Source organism: Accipiter gentilis, chromosome W, assembly GCF_929443795.1.
Source record: "Accipiter gentilis chromosome W, bAccGen1.1, whole genome shotgun sequence".
NCBI classification, from domain to species: Eukaryota; Metazoa; Chordata; class Aves; order Accipitriformes; family Accipitridae; genus Astur; species Astur gentilis.
The window spans coordinates 2569476-2596672 of record NC_064918.1 but is presented as its reverse complement, the minus strand read 5'-3'; the positions used below and the strand labels follow the sequence as shown (position 1 = coordinate 2596672).

Sequence of the window (27197 nt, the reverse complement as noted above, 5' to 3'; positions counted from 1 at the left end):
AATGGTAACCTCCGATTCTGGTATTAAAACCTGTAGTGCTGAGGAGACTGAAAAAGAATGCAGACCACATTGTATGTTGGATTACAGACTGATGGACATTACCAAGATCAAACATGGTAGTTGAACTACAGGTAAGGAGAAGAGGAAAAAAGAGGGGGGAAAAAAAAAAAAGTCAGATCTGTTCTTTTAACCTTTTACAGGAAATGCACACTCATGGGCTGGTGAATCTCTATCCTGGATTACAGGTCCAAATTTTTGATAGCTTCCAGGATGTGTAGTGAGGTACTGACTAAAAGCTTAACCACATCACTGCTAACATGCACCATGATATTAAAAGAGAGGTGAAACACCCAAACAGGCCTCAACAAAAAGCATTGCTAATGGTGAATTAGTTCTCCCATTTGGGTAAACTGCATAATTAAGCTTTGAGGAGGATAAATGTGTACAGGCTTCTGCAAACAAGGTGAGAGCTTCTGGTATCATATTCCCATGGCATTTAGTACTGTATGCTAGTCATATTTTCCTTAACCCTCTTATTTTATATTAAGATATTTCACTAAGCCATGAAGTAAGCTTAAAATATCACAATTAAGCCAATATGTTTTCCATTGTTTTACTGAAGCTGAAAAAGTAGCTTTGTACCAAAATGTACACAATTTAGTAATAATACAAAATGTTAATTCTGCAAGACACAATGTCAGTTAAAATCACCAGAATGAACACTGAACCACCATTTATTGCTAGTACAGTGTTACTGTAAGATCACTGAATGAACATAGAAACAAAGTAGTTCCAACTTTCCTTAAATAAAATGGTAGCTATAAGCAGCAATACTGCAGGAAGATAAACATTAATGGTATTTACATGCTATCATAACATATCCAGCATGTACGTCTCCATGCTTGCACATTAGCTTTATGAGCACATTACAATGATATTAGTGTGTTGATGTACTACAAAACAACCCATCATGATTTATATCAAATTTGTACATTAGAAGAGCACCTCTGCTAGTCACCCCTTTATGAATGCTGCTGCATTCCTGTAAGAAACCCCAGTCCAATCCACTGATTCCCAAACAACAGCAGCAACAACAACAACAACAAAAAACCATCATCAAGCAAATTAACAATTTTCCTCCTGTGATTATCTGGGCAGGGGCATGCATTTAGCAATCTTCCCAAAGATGAATCAAACCAGAATAAACCTGGGTTTTCTGTATTACATTAAGAACACCTGAGATTGCTTCCCTGGTCCAAGTACAGTATTTTAATACAAAAACTGCTTGTTGCATTAACATGTCATTTCACTGAATTTCCTTAATTAGTAATTTTCATTGAAAAAAGGATAAGATTTCTTCTTAACATAAATACGCCCCCCCTAAAAAAGAAACTTTAACACTAGTTTTTTAATGTTTTAATTCCTTTTAAAGAACAGTGTGAGTTTCTGGCTTCATTTTATCTCAGCTTAAGCAGTGGATACACACCTATTCCTGGGGAATGTGTCAAACAGTTAAAAAAAAAAAATTAGGAATATACAAATACACTGTACCTTAAGAGACTTCTTTTAATAGAAGTGTAAACATCTGTTCTTGATTCCTGTTTTTTTTTTTTATAGGAGTGCATTCAAACAATTTTGAGAAACTTCATTTGTTTAAATTACTAAGCTCTCTGACCTGTAATTGTTTTCGGAGTTACTAGTTTCAAAAATCTATTATTTCTACCTGAACAAAATGACAAAACAATTGAAGACACCATTTTTCACTACTTCAGTACAGATGTTATTTAACACTTCAGCACTTTGTAGGTCACAAGTTTTCCATGAAGGAATAACCTAAATTGTGGAGTTAAAACATTGAATGCTACTTAGCTGAAGCAGCAGCAATTTAAGTACTATATATAGATAGAGGTTTCTATAAAACTAATACAATTCAATAAAATTGTCTCAAAGCCTAAGACCTAAGTTTTACATGCAAACAAAATTAAAATTGGGAGTTCATGGAAAGTGATTAGGCTTGCCATCACTTTAAAAAACATACTTGGCTAACCAGAAAAATAAAGATGGCAAGGACCAATGCATTCAAGCCAAGTTTAGACCAACCTTTTTTTTTTTTTTTTTTTAACATACAAAGTATGTTACATCACTTTTCACCTTGGTAGTTACCAGGAGCTTACTAGTCAAAATAATCTCAACCTGTAAAAACATAAGATTGACCCTTCAGAAAATGATGCGCAAGAGTAAGAATTCCAAAGCCATGTTCAAGACATCTGACAGGACTTCTTTCATGAAGTCATCTCTAACCACTGAAGAAGGTCAAAGACATAAGTAGTCTCACACAAGTCCATTGATCTCTCCATTGAAGGTGATTTTTATTCTAAACTTCACAGGTTCTTCCCCCCCCCATGCACCTAGTCAGTTGCTAGAACAATTCTTCATTTCAAAGCTGCTTTAGTATTCAAGCTGCCTTCTTAGTGCAGGTTCCTTGAAGATCTTGTAGATTTATTTTTGACCTAAGAAAAACAGTAAGAAAGATAACTACATTAGATAGTTAAAATGATACACTGCTATTATGTTATAATTATTCATGTAATTATTATTGAATCTTGTGTACTTGGAAGAAGGGCAGAACTGCAGAGAAAGATATGAATTTTTCCATTTCTTACCTGTTGTGAATCATGTGGCTTTTGACTAGATGCCCAGCTGCAAGAGCTGCCATTAGTGATAATTCCCCTGCCATCACTGTAGCACATACAATTTTAGCAAGCTGACGGGCATTTTCACCAGGGTTATCTTGGCTTGCACCTTGAACCCCTAACATCTGAAGAGAAAAATATGCAATATTATGCCATGAAATCTAAGTAAATTTATGCTAAATTTTAAAGTAAGTCTTTCCAAATTATATCAAATCGACTAGCTTTAAGTCTCTTTAATATTAAATAACTTGAGCTTTAAAAACTAGATATATGAAAACAATTAGGTAATTCTAAGATTTTCATGTAAAATCCACCAAGTTTCAAGAAGCCCCATTCCCACATTACTCAGACACAACATACACAACATGAAAGTGAGCTTTGATTTAGGAAGCTAAATTGCTTTAAACTTTCTGCTTTTATACCTGCAAACAGGCCTGCTGTGGAAGCAAGTTGGTGCCTCCGCCAACAGTTCCTATTTCTATAGAAGGCATTGTGCAGCTGATGTACAGGTCTTCGTTGGTGAAACCAGTTTGCTCCATTAAAGTGATACAATTAGAGCTGCCCACGTTCTGTGCGGCATCCTTTAGATCAGGAAGAAACAAAACAAAAAACTCAACTAAGTGTTTAGTTAAGAATTACTGAATTTAAGAAAAGCTGAGTTGGTGTAAAACAAACCTACCTGACCACAGGCAATGTAGATAGCTGTCACAATGTTTGCTGCATGTGCATTGTAGCCACCTATGCTACCAGCCATCGCAGAACCCACCAAATTTTTGTGTATATTGACTTCAACTATATCTTCTGTATTTGTCTTCAATACCTAGGCAGAGTGATACATTTTTACTACACCATTCTTTAGGCAAGAGTAGAAATACCTCATTTCATGTTTAATAAGCCCCCACCCCTTGTTTGCTTCCATATGGAATTTGACTCAATCATTGTCCTAGATATCTACTTTTATTTTTGTTCAAAAGGAGCCCTTTCAAATGCAGACTGCATCATCCAAGTAACCATGGAAAAGTCAGTGCAAAGGGTTTGGACTTGCACATGCCTTTAAGAAAAATTCATCAGCTACCTTCGCTGTTTCAAATTCTCATTTATCTTCAGTATGAAACAAACAAAACCAAATTGGCAGAAATATCTCATTAATTCACCTTGACATGATAGCGACTTTCCTCCCAAGTTGCTCCAGACAGTAAACCCTCCCCAATTTTGCTCTGCATAAGAATACAGAGCTAAACTGAAGAGTTTAAACACAAACAACACTGTGCTACACTGCTAAATAAACATTGTGCACAGTAATATCAAGTGACATATTTATACTATATTGACTGTATTTTGAAACCTTCAGATAAGAGATTTACACTGAATTTAGTATAAAAAAAATGATCAAAGAACAAACAAGATGATAGTGCTGTGAACAAAATTTAAGATATTCCAGTGTAGTAGGAATAGCGACTGATGACAGAGATCTGCGCAAAGTCTACAATGCTTACAAAAATATAAAGTTTAATATATTAGAGTTCAATGTAAGTAAGTTTAGCAATGTACATAGTTGGGAGGTGGGAAAGAACATCCCAAAATTACTTAAAAACTATCAATACCAATTACCAAAGGATGGGCTCCCCATTATTACTCTGGAATGAAATCTTGGGGTTATAATAGATATTGCCACTGAATCAGCAGTAAAAATGCAAACAAGTTGAAAAATCCAGCCTGCACACACACACTTTGAATACTGTGTCCACCTCTGTACCCAGAATTTTAGAAATTTTAGAATTGAAAAAGATCCAGAGATAATGATGTTCAAAGACATGCTGAGATAGTCTTTTTACTCATTCCTCAGAGAAACTAGTACTTTTCAGTCTGAAAATTAGAATAGCTGGGAAGGTAGAAGAGCTTTGTTAGAGCTATAAAACCTTGAGTGGTAGAAAGAAGATAAAAGTCTTAAGTATTTCTTCCAGTACAAACTAGGGCATCATCAAATTATATCAACAACAAAAAGAAGGTAGTTCTTCACACAAGGTGTAGCTGCACTGTGGAATTCTGCTCGGTATATTAGTACTAAAAGTTTACATAAGTTTCACAGAAGGGACTGGACAAATTGGGGGGGGGGGGGTGTGTAAAAAAAATTCCATCAAATACTAAAGCACCAATTCACACAATCTTGAATGTGTTGCTGGAAGTCTATTCTGAGTATGGTGTAGTAAACTCTTCCCTAGATATTGTCTGTTATGGCCAGTGCTGGCAACCAGGTAACAGGCAATGGATTTGGTCTAACTCATATAGCCAATCTTCTGAGCTCAGGTGGAAGAGAATCTAAGATAGCTCTTATGATGTAGAACAAATTCCCAGGGGCTAGGACTGGCACTGGTTATAAAGGTTACCCTTCATCATGCAAGAAGCTAAGGCAGCTTTGGAATTAAGTGAAGCACCTGCTTATCTGTTTTCATTGTAGTAGGGGGGCATATAAACTTTGAAGAGAATGCCAGGTTCATGCAAGAGACAATAAATGAGTGAAATGATCAAAATGACTGGGTACAATGTCAGGCAAAACTCCATGTGTAAAAAAAAAAAAGTAATAATAATAATAATAAATCTATCAAACTATGGCACAATTTTTTCAAAGGTAAAAAGTGAAAATCCTAATTCCTTCAACTAGATATCCATCATTAAATAAATAGCACATTACCTTAGAAGAGACAGTGAAAGGAAAAAAATATCTACTGTAAGAGGTTCTCAAGGAAAATGACTTATCCTACAGCAGTAGTCTAAAAACACACATAGGGATCATCCTTACGGTTAATATTTGTGATGTAAAATATGCATCAGTTTTGTAAAATGCATGCATTTTTATAAACAAATTAAAGTAAAGCAGACACATACTTCTCTAACAACCTTGGCTGGAATGACTGCTTCGCAGACAACAGACTTCCCTCTTCCTTCTATCCAATTTATAGCAGCAGGTTTTTTGTCTGTACAATAGTTACCACTAATAGCAATAACCTGGAGATCAGGAAACTCATCATTCAACCTTGCCAGTGCTTTTTCAGTGCCCTGTTAAAAGAGAAACAGATATAGGGCTAGTATATCATTATGGTTGTAAAACAAGCTACTCAAGGACAGTGGAACAGCAAGATTAGATTAAGTGTAATCAGATCATCAGTTACAGCTGAAAAGAACATGATTTCAGGAAGGAACCTGAAACAGGAGAGAGGAGAAAAATTAAAAAAAAAAAAAATTAAAAAAAAAATCTATCACTCTCCTTTTTCTAAACACTTTGGGAATTATATGGGGAATAATTGGTTCTTCCCAGTACATATGGACTCTCTGGATACATTCTAGGTGAACAGGCATATGCTTACCATACTGAAGATACAACATGAACCAAGGCAGACACTACAGGCATGAAATGAATTCACTTTGGACAGAGTGGAAAGAGCTTCTCTATGCTAGGAAGTCAGACAAAAGGTCCACTATATTTAGTACCTGTCTATGGCCAGACCCATTTACATAATGGTTCTGATAAAATGTATATAGAATAGGCAATCAGTATTAAAGTTCATCTCAAACAGCACAAGGCACGCCCCAATCTATGGGCCATGTCTCAGGTTCTTCCACGTTTGCATAAAAACCAAAAACAATCAAACAAAAGTAGAGAACACCCCCCTGCTGCCAGTCACTAGATTTCTAATCCCTTATTTACAAGGAGTAATAAACACAGTAACAGATTAATTACTGCTGGATAAAAATCTTTGGCCCAAAGCAACAGAGCAAACAGCTTAACTTCCATATTATCAAGAATACTTTGTTTAAAACAATAAAAAAAAATACAAAGTTACTTTAACCTTTTTTCTTTCATTGTTCTCATCCTATTCTTGTTTATACTTGACAAGATCAAACACTTTTATTATTTTATAGTACTGCAAACAGCACTATGTCTTGTCTTTCTGCCTTCACATGCTAGGTAGTCACAGATTGGTAGGATACAATTTATTTATTTTTAAAAGAAATACATATTTATTAGACTTAAGGGGACTGGACCTTACTTTTGAAATCATATTCATTCCCATTGCATCCCCTGTTCCAGACTGAAAACGGATATAAAGGTTACGACCAGCCAAATTGATGGTAAGTTTTTGTAGGCGGGCAAACCTGCAAGAAAATGTAATTACTTACAATCCTTAAGGAAAAAGATTAAATTAGTTTTAAGTGGCAAAATGACAGTAAATTGTTGCAGATAGCACTGTTAACTACACTGTGCTATCTGTACTCCTCCCTCAGTGCAGGAAAAAACAGTCACAGCTACCATGCACATAGTTGTCTCAAGTAAATACTTTAAAATGTTCACTTTAAGTGTTCACTGACTTTTTATGTTTTCTATCCCTGGACTTCATGAAATAAAATATCCCGAAGTGTTAACATAAATTTAACTCCGTTGTATTCCCTAAAACATCTGACTACCAGGTATAAACTAAAAATGAGGCCTTTAGAAATTCTTATGTCAGTTTTACAGCAAGGCAAAACCCATGCTATCTTCAACAACAGTGCAAGCTCCACAAGTCAAAGCTTTATTCATACAGAGTAAGAGTCAAACAAAAACCAGGAAACACTGCATTTAAACAGCAGCACGAGTTGATTGTCGCCAAAATATACATATGTCCTTGGGTGACACTTGTAAGATTGGTAAGAAACATAACCAATAAGGAAATATCTTTCCAAATCTTCCTAAAGAAAGCAGGTAATCATAAGTCTTAGAAGAAACTCTAGGGCTTGAAATAAACTTACTCTTAATACTGTTTTACATTTTTTAAGCATTTCAGTTCTAGCATTAGTTTATCCTGTATTCTCTGGAACCTCACAAATTAATTCAAAGTTTGGAATCTAGCTTTTCAGATTATATTAATAATTTTAAATAATTACTTTTTGCATAACTACTACTACTAGAAATCCAAATAAGCTTTTATGTTTTTTTTAAATGCTTAGACAAAATTATGTATTAAGTATTATACAATGCAAATATATTTGTTGCTATGATCTAGTTGTTTACCACTTATCATTGGAAAATGTTTATTACTAGCCTTGGTATATAGCCAGAGTGACTTTTGTTTTCTTAGATTCACACTACATGGGATAGCTCAAATGAGTATGTAATTTCCTGTACTGCAGTACACAGAAATACAATTAGGAGCTTTCTACCATCCATAGAAGTCTTATATCAGGAAATAAGGCTGGAATAGCCATTGTACTAACCTACTTGTGCTGTCAAAAGCTTCCTTCATTATTTTAAAGCCTTCAGGGTTTTCAAGCCAAACTTTCACTTCTGCAGCCTGGCAAGCAGTGGGCAGCCTTACAACAGGTCCTCGAGTCATCCCATCTGCCAGAATGCAGCTACTTGCTCCTCCACCAAGCTAAAAATCAAAGCAGAAGGGAAACAAAGTAAGATTACTGAAAGTAAATTTTAGTTTTTAGGAAGTAAAAAAAAAACCCCACACCTTGTATCACCCCCGAATATGTTTTATAATATAGAAATTTTTTCAAGCTAGTCAAACAATACTTACACATATTGCTCTACATCCTCTGTTTGTGCTTGCTACAAGACATCCTTCTGTTGTTGCCATTGGAACGTGAAACTCTCGGTTATCCAAAAATAGTGGTCCTGCTACACCTACAGGAATAGGCATATATCCAATCACGTTTTCACAGCAAGCTCCCATAACCTTACAAAAATAATAGAAAAGTTATCATTAAGGTTACATGTACAGTGATACAGTGCAGCATGCTACATACTATGCACATGACTACAACAAGCTATCTTAGCAAAAACCCCACAACCCTACCCATAAAGCAACCAATTGCCACCTCAAAAAGTTACAGCTACAGCTATCAACAGCTAATAGTGTTAATGTCTAGTATTTGACAGACCTATTCAATCTTATTGTCTTAAACACTATTAAATAAAATTAATTTAATACTGTTAAATTATTTTTAAATAAACTTCCATTTTAACTTGAGCTCAAGGTACTATTTTCATTCAGATGAACTGAGGCTCAGTACGAGTAGAATTCTGCATTTAGGAGATAAGGCAACTGCATACCTCGGTAGGAAATATTTTTTGGGTAAGCTACAAAACTTACCTACCTCCCTAGGTTTAAAAACATCAAAATCAATAAAAGGTAGTGCCTTATGTTTACTTCCCCCCCCCCCCATCAGTTTTGACCAAGCTCGTTGTTAATTCATATACATCACTTCGAGCAGATACTTCATAGATTTTGAAAATGGTTTTACAGTAAGTTTTGCTTGTATGCCTTTTACTTACCAAAGAATAATTGTAATTCCTATAAGGAAGATATTGCAAAGATGAAGGTTTAGGGAGTTTCTTAGATAACATCTGTCTGCGAATGGACACACCTCGCTCATGAGTTTCCATCACAGTTTCCAGTTTGTATGCAGGAATATGCTTAGCATTAACTAAGCTGATGACTTCAGCATCAGTAAGGAATTTTGCTCCCTTCTAGAAATGTAAAGGGTGGAGAGACAAAGTATAGATTCTCTTGGTGAAAACTCTTTTAAATGTTTCCAAATGAAAAAGGGTAACAACTTTACTTTAGACAGTATGGAGAGAACATCTAAAGGAACCAACTGCCAATGTCAGATTTTATAGTAGGACAAGATATGATAAAAAAATTTTTACTCAGACACCAACTTATATGTGTACATGATGAAGCTTCAGTTACTTGGTATGTCATGAATGATGAAGCTGCTCCCCCCCCAATCTTGGGGATAGAGGGAGACTCATAATAAAAAAATATTTCTTTACAACTTCAAAAACATACACCTATCTGTTTTTCTCATCTGTATTGAAAAAAAAATGCAACAGAAACTGTCTGGAGCAGAAGTGACTTATGAAAGGGTGTTGTTTTGTTTCCCCCCTTGTTTTGGTCTTCCACCCCCAAGTTATTAAAGCCATATAATTCTCTGAAGATTGACATTATGGTCAATAGGATCATTTAAAAGCTTGAAAATGAACTGTAAGAATTTTTAAATCAGATGTTGCAGTAGAGGTTAAAAAAAAAAAAGTTATTTTTCCATACCTCTGCGTCTCCAAGTATACAAACACATTCTGCAATAGAACGTGGTTCTTTAGGTAACTCAAATTCTTCTTCTTTTCTATTAAGAAATGAAGAAGTTTCCACAGGGTTGCAACTGCCAACTACAAATGTAGCCTTGGTTGATGACTCTGCTAATACAGGTTTTATGACTTCAACTGCATAAAGACAATTAAAATGAACTTTGTTTTACAAAAAAACTTAAATTTTTATTCCAAATACAACATGCTAACACATATTTCACTATTTGTTCCAAATATTCAGGAATAGGTTCAGACTTTAAAATGCCAAAAATTACCATTTCCATCTTTGGGAACTAAAGCTTCTTCTAATGTGTTAGATATCTGATTGTTTTTCAGAAGTCCAGATTGCTTCCTGCAACAGTTCTCAGGGACCTTTTTCTGGACCATCACTGGAGATGTTATGGGATTCTTCAGTGAGAGTGTGGATTCAGTCTCTGCTTGCTCAAAGAAAATATATTTCACAGCAAGGAGAAGGGCTAATCCAAGAGTGATTACTTGTTCAATATCCATACTGGCCATTCTAAAAAAGACAAATCAAGAAGTAAATACATGGTATATACAATTTGTTTATAACAACATTCTGACATCCCTTTGCTTTAGAAGGGGTAATAGTTTGATCATCATTTATACAGTTACTGAAATTCCTGTCAAAAGACATTTCTAGCAGGACATTCAAGTATGCTAGGTTAGGGTAGGGTAGAGAAATCATTCTTCGTATTAAGAATTTTTAATTTCATTAACTATTTTCTAAATCTTAGTTAAAAAGCAGTCCCAGTAAGAGAAATGACTGGAAAATATTCATTATTTAACAGCTCCATCAAATTGATTTAACACCTATCTCCCAATGATAAAGTAGAAAGTTTCGATTATCATCTTCTACCAATAATGACTATTATGATGCAAGTTGAACTGCTAGGAGGGGGGGAAAAACTTAAGAGACAGTTCTGAGTTTTCAGAAATAACATGGAACCACAGCTGCAACTAACTTCAGTTGAGCTGAAGGAAAAGCAATAATGACATGGCTTTTGCACTTGTATGTGAATGGTCAGAAGCTCTGCATAAATAATTACTCTAGTGCAGTCAGAAAATTTATTTTCCAGTGTGCTCTGAAAGATGTCAGTGCTAGTGGGAAAAGATAGTGTTACGATGCATACAGGACAGCTGGCTCCTGATCATGTTCTTATTACTTCAAGGAGATTGAACAAACAGCATAATATTGAAATATTTCTTATGAAATAACATCTCTGGTTCCAAGAAATCCTACAGTGGTCAGATCTGCAAGTTTACAAGTGTTGTACCCTAGGACCATAGCTTGGCAGCACTGGAGAATAGACCCTAATCGAGGAAATACACTTCTCTTCTGTCAAGTTGCTTACCGAGAAAGGTAGAACTGCCATAATGAAACATTAGGTTCAATTCTCTTTGGTGCATTCTCATCCAATCCCACTGCATTTTCTACAGTACTGTTTTGAGCAGCTGGTTCCACTATCCAGCGACTGTGGGCATGAACAAGAACCAAACCCAGCGACTGTATTAAAAACACAAAACAAATATTAATTTTTCAACTGTAACTAGGTATCTAACCTACTAAGATTAAACTTTCGGGGTTTTTTTGTTTGGTTTGTTTCCCATGCCTCTAAAGTCTAAAGGTAAAGGCTGATTTTCCACAACTTTCATCAACACCATTTTTGGCCTATCATAACACTCATAGCTTTGAACCTGTCCCACCACATCCTTCCTCTTGGCTCAAGTAATAAGCAGAGGAAGCTGAGGGCACTGTAGGGGTAAGAGGGAAAGAATTAGTACACATGAAAAAGCCATGAGTGTTTTGCACAGAAATGGCATATGCTGGAAGACTTTAGATGTAGATACAGGGGATGTTATTAAAAATTACCATGGTAAACTAGACTAATGAGATGCAGAACATAAGTCTATAGAAAACAAAAGCTTTATTCATTGCACCAGGACATCTTACTGATTGCATAACTACAAGTGAAAAAAAGCCACAAACCATAATCATTTTGACCCTCTGTGTTACAGGATTTGGTTTATTTTCTTCTTCTTCCAGAACACGAGCAAAATGGCTAAGCTGCCATATAGGACGCCCTTCACGACTCTCTCTCGAAAGCTGCAAAAATAACAAAATTAAAAAATAGGTCCTATTTAGTATGTATTAGAAGAACCAACAAGTGAGCTTCAACACTGTATTTTTATTTGATAATTAAGAAATTACCAAACAAAAGAGTTAGCCTACAGTCTACTGTTTAGCCTATGTTAGGCATTAAATAGTGAAAAACCCTGGACAGCCATTAATTTAAAATAGAATTTGTTTACTCTGCTTTAGATCAGAACTCATACTATTGAGTGTGACTCATTTACAGTGGCATTAACAAGTTATTGTCCATCAGTTGAGCCACCATAACTCTTTCTGTGCATTCCCCCTGTTTACCTTGAAAGGAAACCAAACATGCTGGTGTATACCTCAGTGAAGAAATGCATAGCCTACAAGAAGCACAGGGTCTGAATACTAAGCTTGATGTTGTCTTGAAGTTGGTCTTACCTCTAATACCAAGGACACACAAGCTGGAAAGAAGGTCATAAAGACAAAGTAGTTGGCAAGAACAGACATACAGCCAAAGCAGCACATAATTTCCAGCTGTCGTACACCTACATAACAAGAAAAAAAAAAGTTTTGAACATTTGAATATGCATCAGGCTTTCTATATACTTGAAGAAGTGTTGCAGAAGTAAGAAAGAAGCCATTAAACTGACACTGCAGACTATAGAGGGAACTGTCTAGATTAATGAAAAACAAGTATGTTAAGCCCTAGTTATTTTGTATTAGCTTATTCCAAGTACAATATGTATTTATGGTATGGTATACAGAAAATTTTTAAAGTGTAAATCTAAATAAATATAAAAATAATTACAGTTTACCAAGATTTTAAAGCTTCCCAATGAAATCTTGAAACTCCTCTCTTATCTAAGCAAAGAACAATTAGCCAATGTTATGTATTGAAATCCCTTGTGAAAGATGGCCAATTAAGTGTCCAGAAATAAAACAGTATATACCCCACCTCCTCTTTCACAAGTCTGGTATCCAGAAAAAGTCAATATGCCATGTTGCGCATGCATTACAGAATCCCCTTAATAAAGATGAAAGAGCTAACAGTATAAATCATTAAAAAAAATAAAAATAATCAACTACATGCTACACCGAAATGAGTTGGGTTTTTTTCCCCTAGATGTAAACAGGAAAACAGCTTATTAACACACATTTCCCTCCCCCCCCAAAGGTCCAAAAGAATTTAAAAAGCAAATGCTTTGAAAGATGCCTTTAAGGTATACAAGATAGTTTAAAAAAACAAACAAAAACCCAAAACACACACAAAACCAAACAGACAAACAAACAAAACCAACCACTTCAGTACTTACTATGGAACTGCAATTTATTTTACAAAGAAATTTGTTATTTGAAATAAAGTTATTTGCACATGAAAATCCTTTGCTTATTACATTTAACTGTTCTCTTTTTAAGGAAAGACAACTGCTACTGCACATAGAACTGATGAAGATCAAAAGATTGGGGGGAACACAGTAAGATTGATTATTTTTAATTGAACTAGAATAACTTTCCTTCACCTGGAGTAATTTTTAGAAACACTAGTTTTTGCAAGAATATGAAATAGGTGTGCATGTACTGAAAGCATCATTCATTTTTAAGAATGCCCAAGAGAAAATTTTAGCAGCTGCTTTAAGATGTTAACAGGAATGATGGGAATGATACAAGGTCTCACCTGACATAGTACCAACACCAATCACAAGACACTCCACAACTGCATCCAGTGTAAACGTAGGGCCTAAAACTGCCATTCCACGTGAAATATTTTCTCTTACTTCATCCTAAAAATAAAAATTTCTGTACATTAGCATAAAGACAAAAATCAAAGTAAGGGAGTGCACATAACATGATTAGTACATGATTAGTAAATTGAGTAGTATTATGGTGATAAGGCCTTATAAAACAGATGATAAAAATGAACTATTATGAGAGAACACGTTCTTTAATTGCTTCATTTCCCATAAGCTATTATACTTTGACAGTCTTTATTTACACAAGATTATTTAATTTTGAAAGTCTCCACCTTTGGCTCATCAGTATTCTAAGCTCCTACAACACTGATGGGCACAGACTTTAATTAAAGTACATTCAGAAGAACAGGACTTCTACACTTTAAGACATAAAACAGAAGCCACTTATGTCATGGCATCTCAGAAGTTCTTGCAACCACATATCTGTATCCTAACTTTTTTTTTTTTTAAATTATTTAACTCTCTAGACTCAGCTATCAGAAAAAAGCACATAAAAGACACTAAAACTTTCCCCTGGGGAGAAAGGGATTTCCTCCAGAAGCCAGGCATGGAAAACTCCAGTGGTCTGCTGCTGTTTTGTTGTTGTTGGATTGAGGGGAAGGGGAGAGAAGCTGTGGTGAAAACCTATTTGTGAAATACTTTCCTGAAAATGAATAAAAATTTCTGTACTCATAATTATTATATAATAATATACAACACACTATAATATTGCATATATAATGTACAATATACTCATATATACAATACGTTATAGTATATTACTGTATGTTATATTGTATATTTGTCACAATTATTATGCTCAATTACCATGTATGGTATTTTGTAGGTATAAATTAATTTCACTAAAAATACTTTTATTTCAGAACTTAGAAAATTAGGAAATTACCATTCCAATGTACGATGGGCAAGATATACTATGAATCCTTCATGTTGTGCTGTATTAATTGCATTAGAGCATGAATATGTATCTATCTATACATATGCCATGTTTGTTCTGCTAAGATTTTTGTCTAGAAAACATGCTTTTTTCTGTATTGGCATTATAACATTAAATGTCTATTTATGTACTGCTCCTGAGCCCTACAAATTAACTTTTTTCTATCAATAAATGGAAGACAGGTCTAGGAACTCTAGCCTCCTTAACAGAGCTATAAGCATTGCCATTTAAAGTTCTGAACCTATAAAGTACTCATAAATACAATTAACTTGGTTCACATGATTATGCACACTATTTTTACAGTGTTGTTATTCACTTGAACACTGATCTGAATAAAAGACAATACAGAATATAGAATATGGATTAAATCTGATCCTTTTTATATATCGCCAATACAGTATTCACCTGTATGGCTCTCCACCTGGATTATTCGTCTTTGAATATTAAATTCAAAAGCTCAAACAAACAAAAAAAACAAACAAAAAACCCCCTGACCTGTGAGTTGGAACTGAGCGCAAATTTGGCTAATGCACTTGCTCTTGAAAGATCAATCAGAAGCAGGAAGAATGGTAAAGCTTCACTGAAAGAAAGGCATATGTTAAGAGTAAAATTCAAGGTTTATTGTACAGGAAAAAAAAAATTCAAGCAAGAAATCCAAAATAACAATTCATTACTTACTTTAAACCTGTCAATTCTTTATCCAAGAAGTGAATTACCACTGTACTAAAAACAAAACTTGAGAAGATTGTGAAGAGGCCAGCAATACCTTTAAAAAAAAAAAAAGCAAACAAAAAAACAACTGGAAAATTCTTAAAATTCTTTTTTATATATATTGGGAGAGAAAGGGAAAAAAAAGAAAAAAAGGAAGAAAGAAACACTATGTATTTAGATCAGTTCTGAAGCAAACAAATGGTAATTCTCATCTCTCAGTGTCAAAGTACATAAACAGTTGAGATACAAACTGATGAGGATGCTATTTTTATACAGGTATTTAAATCTAAAATTTGTACTGCATTCAAAGTAAGACTGTGAGAAATAAAAGCCACAAATCTTCTCACTTATCAGCAAAACTGAAAATTGGCTTAAACAGCTCTATATTTTTAGAGTTTCACACAATAAATGATTATTTCAGTAATCACATTTACAATGTTTATATAATCCTACACAATCTCTCTTTAAAAAAGAATTGCACTTTGATCTATACAGAACATTTATCCTGCTATCTAGCAAAGAATTAAAATAACCCTGTTCTGTACATAAGTATTAAAACTCTTATATTTATTACCAATTTATATTGTAAAAAAATAATTAAAATGCATGCAGCAAATAATAATTAAAAACAAAAATCAGATACAGTACCTAAAATGTATTTTGACCCAAGCTGCCTTAGGTTCTGAAACTGGAAATATATATAAAGGATTGCTATACAGCGCGTGATTGTCAGGATGATGATGTCACTGCTTAGAACATCCTGTTTGAAATACAAAGTTATTTAGTTAGCTTTTACATTAAGTAGTAACTTGTTAAGTTTCAGTAACAAAAAAAATCCATTGTGAAGCTGCACTAAAAATGAAGCTTTGGAATAAGTATCACTGCTAGTCTGTCTTAAAAAGATTAAAATATTGCAAACAATATGAATATCAAATGCTTGCTCACTAGATACCATGCCACTGAAAGTTAGGCTTAATGAAAACCTTTTGTAGGTGCATCACTGCTTGCATCCAACTTTAATATCCAGCATGGGAAAAAGCAGCAATAAAGAAGTTTCTGTATAGCTACTTTTCTCCTAATATATCACAGCCTGATCTTATTCTACAGAAAACCCTTCATCTACAGATTAACAGTAAGTACTATAACATGAATTTAAATCCTTACTTCTTCAAGTTTGGGGCACTCATAATTCCAGCCACATATCTTATCATTCCCAGTGAACATCTTCATGGACATCATACAGATGGTGAGAGTTACTGTTCCCACAATGACTTCCCATGGATGAGAGGCTACAAAAAGGCCATGCATTCGAAAGAGTCTGGACAACATTTTTCAAGACTGTTTTTATATACTTAGCAAACCTGCAACAAAAGAATATTTCATATAAACAAGTATGAGATTCAGGGAAAAAGGATAGAGCTATATAAATTTCTGCAAGTCAACTCAGGAAAAGAAAAAAAAAGAAAACCAAACATACCAAAACCAGTTAAGTAACAGATGAGTATGGAAACTCATCTTCACCTTTCAACTTTCCATGTAAACCACATTCATTTCTAATCTTCTGAAATACAATATGATCTGCTCCTGCCTTCTCAATCCTTTTTTTTTTTAATACATATCTCCTTTGTTTCTTTGAAAAGTCTTACTAACAAGACTCTACCACTTTCATGACATCTCTTAGTATCTTCCCGTCACACAATTTTGATAATACCACTTCGACTCCAACTTGTTTTTACCACCTCTCTATGCAAGCACTCACTAAATTCTGTTACTTCTTTCTACTCATTCTTCCTATCAAAAATATTAACTTTATTTTAACTATATAAATTACCAACAAACCGTTGTTGGTAATGCTCAACTTCAACAGCAGGAGTTGCAATGTTATCTTCCTCTGATTGTGTCTTCTCTACTTTCTGCTCAATATTCTTCAGCAACTCAAGTTAATCACATTTAAAACAGTTCTTTCTTCATCTGAAACACATGAATCCTCATATACAGTATTCTGTGACAGTTCTCTTGTACCCATAACTAATTCCCAGGTTACTGATGCATTTCATCATCCCCCTTGATTTAAGTAGGTAACATTCAACAGAAACTCTCACACCTCTCTCTCATATAACCAAAACCATGGATATTCTGTACAAAAACTGCATCCTAGTCTATTTGCTCTGTGTTGTACCTTTAGATGAGTTCATCAAGGACGTTTACTCATGAAACATAGATAGAAACAAAATGCCATAAAACAGTCTCTTAAATACATTAGTACTAGGACTTTGCTTTTCTCATTGCACAAAATGAACAACTTATAAGACTCTGTGATGAATGTTAACTATATAACTATATCCTAGAGTTCAAAAGATGCTTAAATAGTAGTCTGACTTATAGAGACATTCTATAGTTCAGTATTTACATGTACAAACCTAGCACTGTGGAGATTTCCATAGAGGATTGAGGGCTCTACACACTGTCACTTCAAAGTGCCTTAAAAGTAACAATCAGGCTTCTGGGAAGACAGTCTTTCTAGTATTACTTCTTTTCCTTGGACATCATAAATGAAGCTGTCATTCAATGGAGAAAATAATAGAAAGGGCAAATCTATCTGCTTAGTGTTACTGAAGATACCAGAATCATCTTGGTTTCCTACCGTGGTGGTGCATTTCTTCCCCCTCTCCAGGCTGATTTACAAACTCGGGAAGGCTCGCTAGGCCTTAGCATAAGTGTAATGAGTCGGGCAGTTGAGTGACCCTTGACTGTGCCAGGAACTCTTACACAGCTAAGACAGGGAGATATGCTGTGTATCTCAAGGACTCCTGCTGCCTGGCAAAGGCGGGGGGACAGGAGTAGAGATAGACAGTTCTCATAACAACCTGCAGCCAGTTCTCTCATAACAACCTTGAGACATTACAATCCTCCCCTGACAATCTTGGAGCATCCCATATCTATGTTTTGAGTTATTCTCCAACAGTCTTGAAATTTTCCAGCGCAGCTGGGATTCTAGAAATTTGTTGATGACAGAAGTCAATCATCTCCCGAACCTATAAACAGCGGTACTGAGTGAGGCCCTTTGAGCTCTCCTGGACCGCAGTGGGCTGTGACCAGCATCTCCCTCTGAGTGGGACGCCTCTCAGAGCTCGCAAACTTTCCTGTTTGTGAAAATCAGAGGTCTGTCGCCAAAAGCCAACACGACCTGGGCTGATTCTCTTCGCTCCTTGAGGCTCAACCCTTCGCCCATTGAGACAAATGCTGAAGCATTTGACGTGAATATTTTCACTGACCTCGAGGGGAATTTTTAACAGGTATACCTCTTTTTCTCTCTCTTTTACTCTCTTATATGTATTTCTCTTAGTGTCTTCATGCATGTGCGTGTACTAACCTGAATAGTCTATAAGTACATTATAGCAAGTATATTATAAGATATAAGTTAATACTTTCAAATTTATACTTAAATTACTGTCGTGATTTTTGTTCAACTGTGAATGAATTTTAGGCTGCTATTATACTCATAATCCCTTTAGACATAAACCGTTGACCGAGTCTGGGACTAGGAGTTGATCCAGCCACATCTACACTGACAGGAGTTTAGAAAGCAAGGGGGTCTTCTCTGAACCTCATGACTCAACGGGAGGGTCTCCCTTACCCTTTCCCACATTCCCTTTTACCCTATTACATTTTTCAGTCCCTATATACATAAGTTTAGATTGATTCTAATTTAATTTTCCTGTGTGCATTTCATCCATGTACTAAGTAATAGAATGAACCTTGCCATTGAATTCTGTGAAGTCATACTTTTATACAAATTTCTATTAAATCATTGTTCTATTATAATGGGAGGTGATTCTTTAAGCAATCCGAACCCCTCTTCTCTCTCTCTCTTTAAATTCCCCCCTCCCCAACACCTACCAATGCCAATCTCGATCATATGAGCATCAATAGCACCAATATATTTTTCTTTATCCTTCCACGGTGAAGGTGTGGCAGGATTTTCATGGCTGATGGAACCAACTAGGGAAAATCATTGAGAGGACTGCCTTCCTTATGAATAAATTCTTTCCTTTCCTGACAGAAGGCTTTTTAAAAAAACAAACAAACAAAAAAAACCTCAACAACAAACACACAACAACATTATCCTTAGTTTTTCCCTGTGTAATATAATCTACATGCTGTTTTGTAAATTTATGTTCTTGCAAAACCATTCCAAAGTAGTATTATGGTTTTTCTTCAGCAGCATAGAAGGTATCTTTTAATTAGGAAAACTAAAATAAGACATAGCCAGAGGAATATCTTAGTGCCAAAGATTTTGAAACAAAGCAAAAAATAGAAAAGGCATAGAAATATCCTATGAAAATACTAATACTTTTGAATACTACACTGTTTCAGGAAAAACAGAATTAGTACTTACTACATGACTATACAGGGTCCTACCAGTCCTAAAATGAGTAATATAACTCCTAAATTCTGACAGTTGGAATTATTATCTAGGCAATTAACAAACTGTTATTAGATCTAGAAAGATTCCAAAATCTTTCTTCAGATATTACTTCTCACATTTCTAAGCAAAACTAGTAAGTGTTCACAAAAATCAGTTAGGGAAAAATGCATTAATTTGATTATGAAAATAACTCTCCATAATATCTATTATTAGCCAATGTTTTAATTAACTGCTGCTATGAAATACAGGATGTCTCTGCTGATCATGGGGTTAACTGAGTAGCAGTAACTCCTAATCTAAAAGGGTTCTTTAAAGCCTTCATGTTTATTTAACCTGCCTGAAGTATATCTTTTATTTTTTTTGCTATGCAATTGGCATTTCTAGAAAACACTGATGAAGATTTCATGCACTGATTCTGTACTACTGAGTGCTGTAAAAAAAATTCAATGCATATTATCAGCTCATATTCCTAATTCTCTTTAAAATATTTTTATAGCCACACTGACTTATAGCTTGAAAATAGCAAGACAACTTTAAATGTAAAGCTGAAGTTTATCATTAATATAATTTTGTTAAATTTCAAAATGGTGGTTCAAAAGGGATGCTTTATAAATCCTATCCATTTCCTGCTTCCCTTTGTTTTCAATCAAAAATTTCCAGGAAACTATTACATAAAGCAATCCATTCTGGGAATCAAATCAAAATACAAACAAAAAACACCAACTGCAACCCCTTCAAAAATTTAACCAGAGTATAAAAAGCAAACTAGACTGGTTGTATGTAATGCTTTAGAGAGCATTTTAATCTGCTCCTTAACTGTATGACTATTTTGCTTAAATACCTAAGATTTGTCACACAACTCTCACTAACCTCAGAGCAATCCTCTACAACACCATCTATTAGATCAGCAGAAATTTCCCATCTCTTGTTGGCTGACTCAGCAATATCTACAGTATTATAAAGGAATCGAGTGGCAAAAATAGCTGAGCGAAAACCCATGCGGAGCTCTCCTGAAAAGTATATGACACCACGCAGACCGTGTCAAACTCTTACGTAGCGGTTTTTTGTTTTTAAAAATGGAAACCGCACTCACGCATGCCTATCACTGTAGCCCCTCAAACCCCTTGCCGAAAGGCTGGGGGCATAGCCCTCCAGTGTGACCTAGGCTAGGCCACCCACGGATCAGGGCCATCCGCAGCCCGCTAGAAACTGGCACAGGGGCCGGAGGGGAGGCTGAGTTTCTCCCTACAGTCGCAGAGCCCCCGCGCGCTGCTGGGCGGACAGCTGGCGAGGCCCGCACAACGGCAGCCTGCCCAGGGGCGCTGCGGATGGCAGGTGCCGCGGACAGCCTTCCTCAGCTACGTGACCCACCCCGCGGGGCCGCGTCCTCCGACATCAAGAAGGCACCAGGACAGCAGCTCTGACCTTCCCCGCCCACCACCCAGGGCGGCAGGTAATGCGGGCGGGAACGCGGGGTCGTCACCGCCGCTCCCTGGGGGCAGCGATGGCGCAGTGCTCCCCCCCCAGCCACCGTTATCCAGCCGATCTCCGAGGAGCCGCTCGGGGCTCAGAGCCACAGCCCATCCCCCGGCCACGGAGGACCTGTGTCGAAACGGCAGGCTGTTCCACCGCGCCTGACCCAAACATGGCCCTCATGCCCTCCCCTTTCCCACCGGTCCCCGCTCACCACCCTGGCGCTGCACCACCGCACACAGGCTTCCTCCTTCCCGCCGCGCTGCGGACTAAGGCTGCCACTCGTCTCTGAGCAAGGACACCCGGGGCACGACACGCCAGGCGCCGCCATCGCCCGATCGCGCAGCCAATGGCGAGGGCCCGGCACATCCAGCCCGGGCCGCGTCACTCACTGCGTCGCCGGGGCAACCACCCGGCGAACGCCGTACAGCTCGAAACTCGATCTGGAGCAAGGAACACGCCATCTCGCCATAAACTACCCACCAATGGGCCACCGCACTCCCCTCTTCTTATTTCCTGATTGGGCAGCAGGATGCGGCTTATTTACATATACTGATCAACCGACAGGCCGGCCGTCTCGAGTTGCACATCCGGTGTTCACTCCCTCTTGCTGCTCATGGGAGCCTTGTTCTGCATCTCCTGTTGGCAGGTTAGTGACCATGTCCTTCCGGGCAAAGAAAGCGGGTGGCTCGCCGCTTGTAAACTCTTACTGTCGTGGTGCATCTATGGCTCACACTGATACTAACCCATGCTGTATGCCTGTGGTACTGCTCGGATGCGCTTTACTACGGCGTTAATACTGTGATAATTCACAGCTCTCTTGCTTATGGAAAGCAGTGGTGCCCCCTGACATTATAAAAAAAAAAAAAAAGCAATATACTTACATTTGTGGCTTTCAGCAAAAGAGGAAATACTTTCTGTGATGTGGGTATGCATGGTCAAAAATTCTTTGCTCATGAAGCACACGCAGGGGGCTCCTTAGTCTCTTTGGACAGGCATTGCCCACTGACTCAGGTGTGACATACTATTTTTGATTGCAATACATTGATCCAGTTTTGTGTGGCCATTTTGTGCTTGCCAGGTTGGAGCAATTCCAGGCTAACATGTTTAAATACAAACAAAATATAATCTGCAAGGATTTTGCTGCAGATGATTTACACTCCAGCTTTTCCAAAACTGCTTCTTGCATGTGCCATTTCATTTAGAAATATTTCAAGTAGCTCCACATGGTACTGTGCTATGAAGTGTTAATGTGATTCTCAAAAAAGGATATGCTGATGAAAAAGGTTTCCTAAGAACTCCACCCAAAGTAGTTGTCAATGACGAAATCATTCAAGCCACCTCAGTTGTTTAGCATGTAAATAACTTTTCATTCTCATCTTCAACAGGATGCATATAAATCCTGATAACTAATGTGTATTCATCTTCCCTGCTAGCTTATTTCTTAACACTTATGTTTTCTTGAGTATCTCACCTTTATTACTTGAGAAGAGTAAAATATTACCAACAAGACTTATGAAGTAATTTGATAATATGCACAGCAATTGCTATAATTGCATATGGATATGACTAAGTCAAAGCAAAATAGCAATTTGTACACAGTTGCAACAATTATGTATAATTGATACATAATTGAAGATCACCTTTAGTATCTTGCTCTGCTTTCCACACTTTTTCTGTAGCAGTGCTTTTCTTAATCTTCTGTGATGGAATATAATTTGGCAAGTAATAAAAATGCTAATTTTATCAAGTTCACTGGGAGCAGGAGTCATTATGATGATTTGGAATTTGCAGTCTGTGCAAGTATATGGCATAATGCTTTTTGCCATCAAAAATTTTCATATCTGTAGCTCTCCCTGTGGCCTGCACACAGCCCAGTTTCACACTGACAGAGGCCATGGAAGCAGCATTGTCCCCACTGCTGCAGAGATGGAAGGCAAAGCTGAGGAAGAATGGTCTGTCCAAGGAAAATGTTGCCATTATTAACAGATGATCACAGGGTTACATACAAGAGTGCTGTTGCAAATACTGTGAAAATATTGGCAACTAATAATTTGATTATCTCAAACACATTCCTACTCTTGAACACAAGCCAATCAATTGTGCTCAGGACAACAGATGAAGTTAGCTGCTTAAATGTGGCCATAGAAGTACACAAATAAGGAAAAGGAAGTAATTTTAGATGACATGCAGGTCAGCCATGAGTATGTTCAGTGCTTCACGGCCCTGCTAAACGATGTGTGCAACAGAGCCAAAACCAGGAGCCCAATGCTAGCAAAGAGACAGGAACTCCTACTGAAGCTATGGGGATGGTGTCGCCACCCCAAGCAGGCTAATGCCAGTCATGCTGAGGGAGACTCATCCCAATGGTGCCAAAGGGAGAGCTGCCTTTAACTTCTACCAGGCAGCCACTCCAATCTTACCTGTAATAAACTTTGCATAACCAATTTGTTAATCAAACCTGTTGATTGTTAAAATATATTGATCTCTACAACTTAGTAATTAAGCTGCTTTTAACCACAATAACTTATTAGGCAATAACCACAGTAACAATTGTAGAAACTAGATATTGAGCTAAGTAAGCAGGATGTGCCAGTCTTGATTACCTTATCATATAACTCCTCAAGAGCAGTTTTCTGAGAAAATAAGGAACTGATCCCAGAAACCGGCCAAGGCCGATTCCGTGGCTTGGACAGATAAACTTGAGGGAGTGTCCTCTTGGAACTAATTGTAATACCCCTTGGAACTAATTGTAATACCTCTTGGAACTAATTTTAATACGAAGCGGGAATAGGTCATGAATATGTATAGGCGTACCGGGAAATTCCATACATATGTAACATTTAACTGTTTAACTGTGAAACACGTTACCGTTACCGTATCAGGTGCGTGCCGTTGGTGGAGCGGAGACTCCCCGGCCGCCCAGCGCTGTTTTGCCTGCTTGTTGCTTGCTACAATAAACCTTGATTGGATTATTCCCGGGCTGGTGTACCATTTTTCGTCGTAACTTATAACATTACCTGTATCTGAGAGGCAACACTTGTTGCAGACGAGCTCTCCTCTCCCACTCTGCCTCTCCCTAACCCCCGCCCCAGCTGGCAGGTGCCACTCGAGGGGAGAGCGAGGCGCTGCTGGGCACAAGCCTCCACAAGATGGCTGCCACCGCCTCCGCTGAGGAGAGCCGCGCGGCACGCTGAGAGGAGGGGCGTCCGCCGACAGCACCCGGGAGAGTAGAGCGGAGCGGAGCGAGGCGGCAGCGGCGCTGCCACCGCCATGGGGGAGCGGGGCGGCGGGGAGAGCGATAGCGACAGCAACGAGACCGTTGTGGAGGGCTCTGTGACAGAGAGTGATGTGGAGGAAGAGGAGCTCCGTAGGAGGAGATGGTAACGCGGTGTTCCTCTATGCTGCTTGTACTGATACCGAAAAGCCGGTCAAAGAAACTCTCCAAGACTCGTTTTGGAGTTTTAGAAAGCAGGCATTCTTTATTGCAGTGCTGGATGCACGGGGGATAGTTCCACCTAGCATGCATACCACAGCTTCAGCACTAACAGGTTATATAGAATAACTAATTACATATTAATCAGATTAGTATACATATACATAAAAATGATTATAACTGATTATCATAGTACTGCCTATATCTGATCATGCGCAATGAAGGATCCATTTGAGTCGAAGGGCTGCTTTTGCGACCACCGACCCATTTGAAGTTCTTGCTGGCTGTCCTTGAAGTCTTTGTTCTTGTCCTTGTTCTTTGATCTTGAAGCTTAACGCAGCTTCAGTCACATGTGGTCAGTTTCAACATTGTTCTCATCTAGTATACAGGAACATCTAGTCATAAGAGCCAAAAACTGCAAAACTTATGAATAATTACTAGTTAATCACTTGACTACACTTTTGTAATTATCTCCCCGGTTACCCTTTGTCTATTGTTTCAACCATAATGTTAATATATGATCATTTATCAAATCTCACTTACACAGTTATCTAGCAGCAAACCAGTTTTCATAGAAGGTGCAAAATATTAAACCCATAAAAATTTGAGCAAACCACACGAAATGTATGGACATATGCTATCAGTACCTGTGCATGTGTGACAGTACATGTGGCACAGGGAGAAGGGAAGGGACATGGGGCTGGGTGAGGCTCCCTCCCGGACTGCCCTGAGGCAAGGTGGGCTGCTCCCGGGCCTGCTGAGCTCTGGGTTTGATCTCAAGAAAACCCTAGCCACACACAAGAACCACCACCCCCCCGCATTTGAAATCTCAGAGTGCAAAACAGCTCTTCTCAATTATTTTATAAATATGATTTATTTTTTAATTTTTTTTTTTAGTTTTCTGTTCAGACCAGTTTTGTGTACTCTTGGATTTGGTAGTTCCCAGCTCTACAAATAGACCCCATTGATTGTACACATATCTTGTGGGTCTCTGAGTTTGTGCTGGTGGACCCTCCAGAATAACATTTTAGTTAGTGGAAGTGAAACGTATCAGAATCCTACTCAGAGGAAATAAGGAAAATACCAGTAAATAGGATTGCTGCTGATGTTATTTCTCTGCAACTTTAACTTAATGTTATTTTTATGACATTTTCTCTTGTGTTCTTTAAGACATGACAAAGAATTGAAACTGCCAAGCAGCTGCACTTTTTATTTGTACTTGCTTTGCGGCCTGACATTGCTTGGAAATATGTGAAGCAGTGATGTACCTCCCCACCTAAGGTTTTCTATGCAGAGTGACAGTATGGGGGGTATCCTCACCGTTTCGGAGTCCTTTACAGTTGGTGTTAGTGTTAGGGGTGCACTCGTCCAGTGTGAGGTTAGCAGTGTCCTGACAGTGGAGGCTAACAAGGGTGCCTTAGGCTGGCCTCAACTGCCCTTTGAGTTTATAGGACTGAAAAAAGTAGGATACAACTGTTTGACAGCCTTTTTTTATTATTATTGTGCAAAGGTCTTTTGTTAATAAGGATATGGATTTAACAACTGAAATAAGAATTAATGAAGGTAGGACAGATTATTTTTTCAGTCTGTGTTGATTTTTTCTATGAACTGTTGCTGTGGATGTTGCCTGAGTCCATGCTATTTAAACTTAAGTATTGCGTGAAGTTTATTCTTATGAACTGTATGTGTTCTCTGATTAAATCCATATTTTTAGATCATGTTTTAGAAATAAAAATGTTCAGCACATTTTTAATATTTGAAAAACAGGTTTGCTCTTAATTTCTCCATTCTTCCTTCCTATGTAATATAACTGAGAATGCCTGGCTTGGGAAGTGTTCAAAATATATATAGGGATATCCTTTTTATTTAGATATATGTATTGTATTTGAAGAGAATAAAGTAAATAGAATATATACATATAATAGTCATATAAATGGAATCTATACATGTGATAGTAATGTGTAGCTATAGTAGCATGTAGTATTGAAAAAAGTTAATATTGTTAATATATTAATTCTCTTTAAATTTAACATACAAAATTTGGATAGGGATATTTAAATGCATTATTAGGAACCACAGACCTGTCAGTTTGACCTTGGTACTGGGGAAGGTTATGGAGCAGATCATCTTGAGTACCATCATGTGGCATGTACAAGACTACTAAGTGATCAGGCCCAGTCAGCATGGGTTTATGAAAGGCAGGTCCTGCTTGACTAACCTGATCTCCTTCTATGACAAGGTGACACACTTAGTGGATGAGGGAAAGGCTGTGGATGTTGTTTACCTGGACTTTAGTAAAGCCTTTGACACCATTTCCCACAGCATTCTCCTGGAGAAACTGGCTGCTTGTGGCTTGGACAGGTGTACTCTTTGCTGGATTAAAAAAACTGGCTGGATGGCCAGGACCAAAGAGTTGTGGTGAATGGAGTTAAATGCAGTTGGCAGCTGGTCACAAGTGGTGTTCTCCAGGGCTCAGTATTGGGGCCAGCTCTGTTTAATATCTTTATCAATGA

The 27197-nt window shown here is 37.3% G+C and overlaps 2 protein-coding genes across 12 annotated transcripts in view; one reads left to right on the top strand and one right to left on the bottom strand.

Moving 5' to 3' along the window:
• Positions 1–1547: 1547 nt before the first annotated feature.
• LOC126035249 (3-hydroxy-3-methylglutaryl-coenzyme A reductase-like) lies at positions 1548–21583 on the bottom strand. 9 transcript variants are annotated; one of them, XM_049793574.1, is made up of 21 exons: positions 21489–21573; positions 17178–17317; positions 16511–16707; positions 15995–16106; positions 15314–15401; positions 15131–15215; positions 13623–13728; positions 12386–12492; positions 11837–11953; positions 11202–11353; positions 10101–10345; positions 9788–9960; positions 9013–9207; positions 8255–8413; positions 7947–8104; positions 6743–6848; positions 5580–5750; positions 3373–3513; positions 3116–3274; positions 2664–2818; positions 1548–2510 (listed from the first exon to the last, which is right to left on the bottom strand). In XM_049793574.1, the coding sequence occupies exons 3-21, from the start codon at positions 16673–16675 to the stop codon at positions 2456–2458; spliced, it is 2649 nt and encodes an 882-aa protein (XP_049649531.1). In that variant the 5' UTR covers positions 16676–16707; positions 17178–17317; positions 21489–21573; the 3' UTR covers positions 1548–2455. The 9 variants fall into 9 exon arrangements, with proteins under 9 accessions (XP_049649531.1, XP_049649529.1, XP_049649527.1 ...); XM_049793572.1 differs by having other exon boundaries at positions 21466–21568; XM_049793570.1 differs by having other exon boundaries at positions 21463–21550.
• A 128-nt stretch (positions 21584–21711) lies between these two features.
• Positions 21712–27197, top strand: part of LOC126035269 (uncharacterized) — a 39867-nt gene continuing 34381 nt past the window's right edge. Inside the window, exons 1-2 of one of the 3 annotated variants that reach the window (XR_007504886.1) lie at positions 21712–21897; positions 24298–26455. The gene's annotated coding sequence lies outside the window, so the exon portion shown is untranslated. Of the gene's footprint in view, positions 21898–24133; positions 26456–27197 lie in introns of those variants that run through there. The other 2 variants (XR_007504887.1, XM_049793650.1) reach the window with 2 other exon arrangements.

Excerpts from the sequence above, each read along its gene's own strand:
- LOC126035249 (XM_049793569.1), bottom strand. The coding sequence starts at position 16,675 with ATGTTGTCCAGACTCTTTCGAATGCATGGCCTTTTTGTAGCCTCTCAT. Across the intron at positions 8,414-9,012 it reads GGAATTACAATTATTCTTTG|GTTATGGGAGCTTGCTGTGA; the intron begins GTAAGTAAAAGG and ends TATTTTTGTAAG. Across the intron at positions 6,849-7,946 it reads GCTTTTGACAGCACAAGTAG|GTTTGCCCGCCTACAAAAAC; the intron begins GTTAGTACAATG and ends ATTTTCTTGCAG.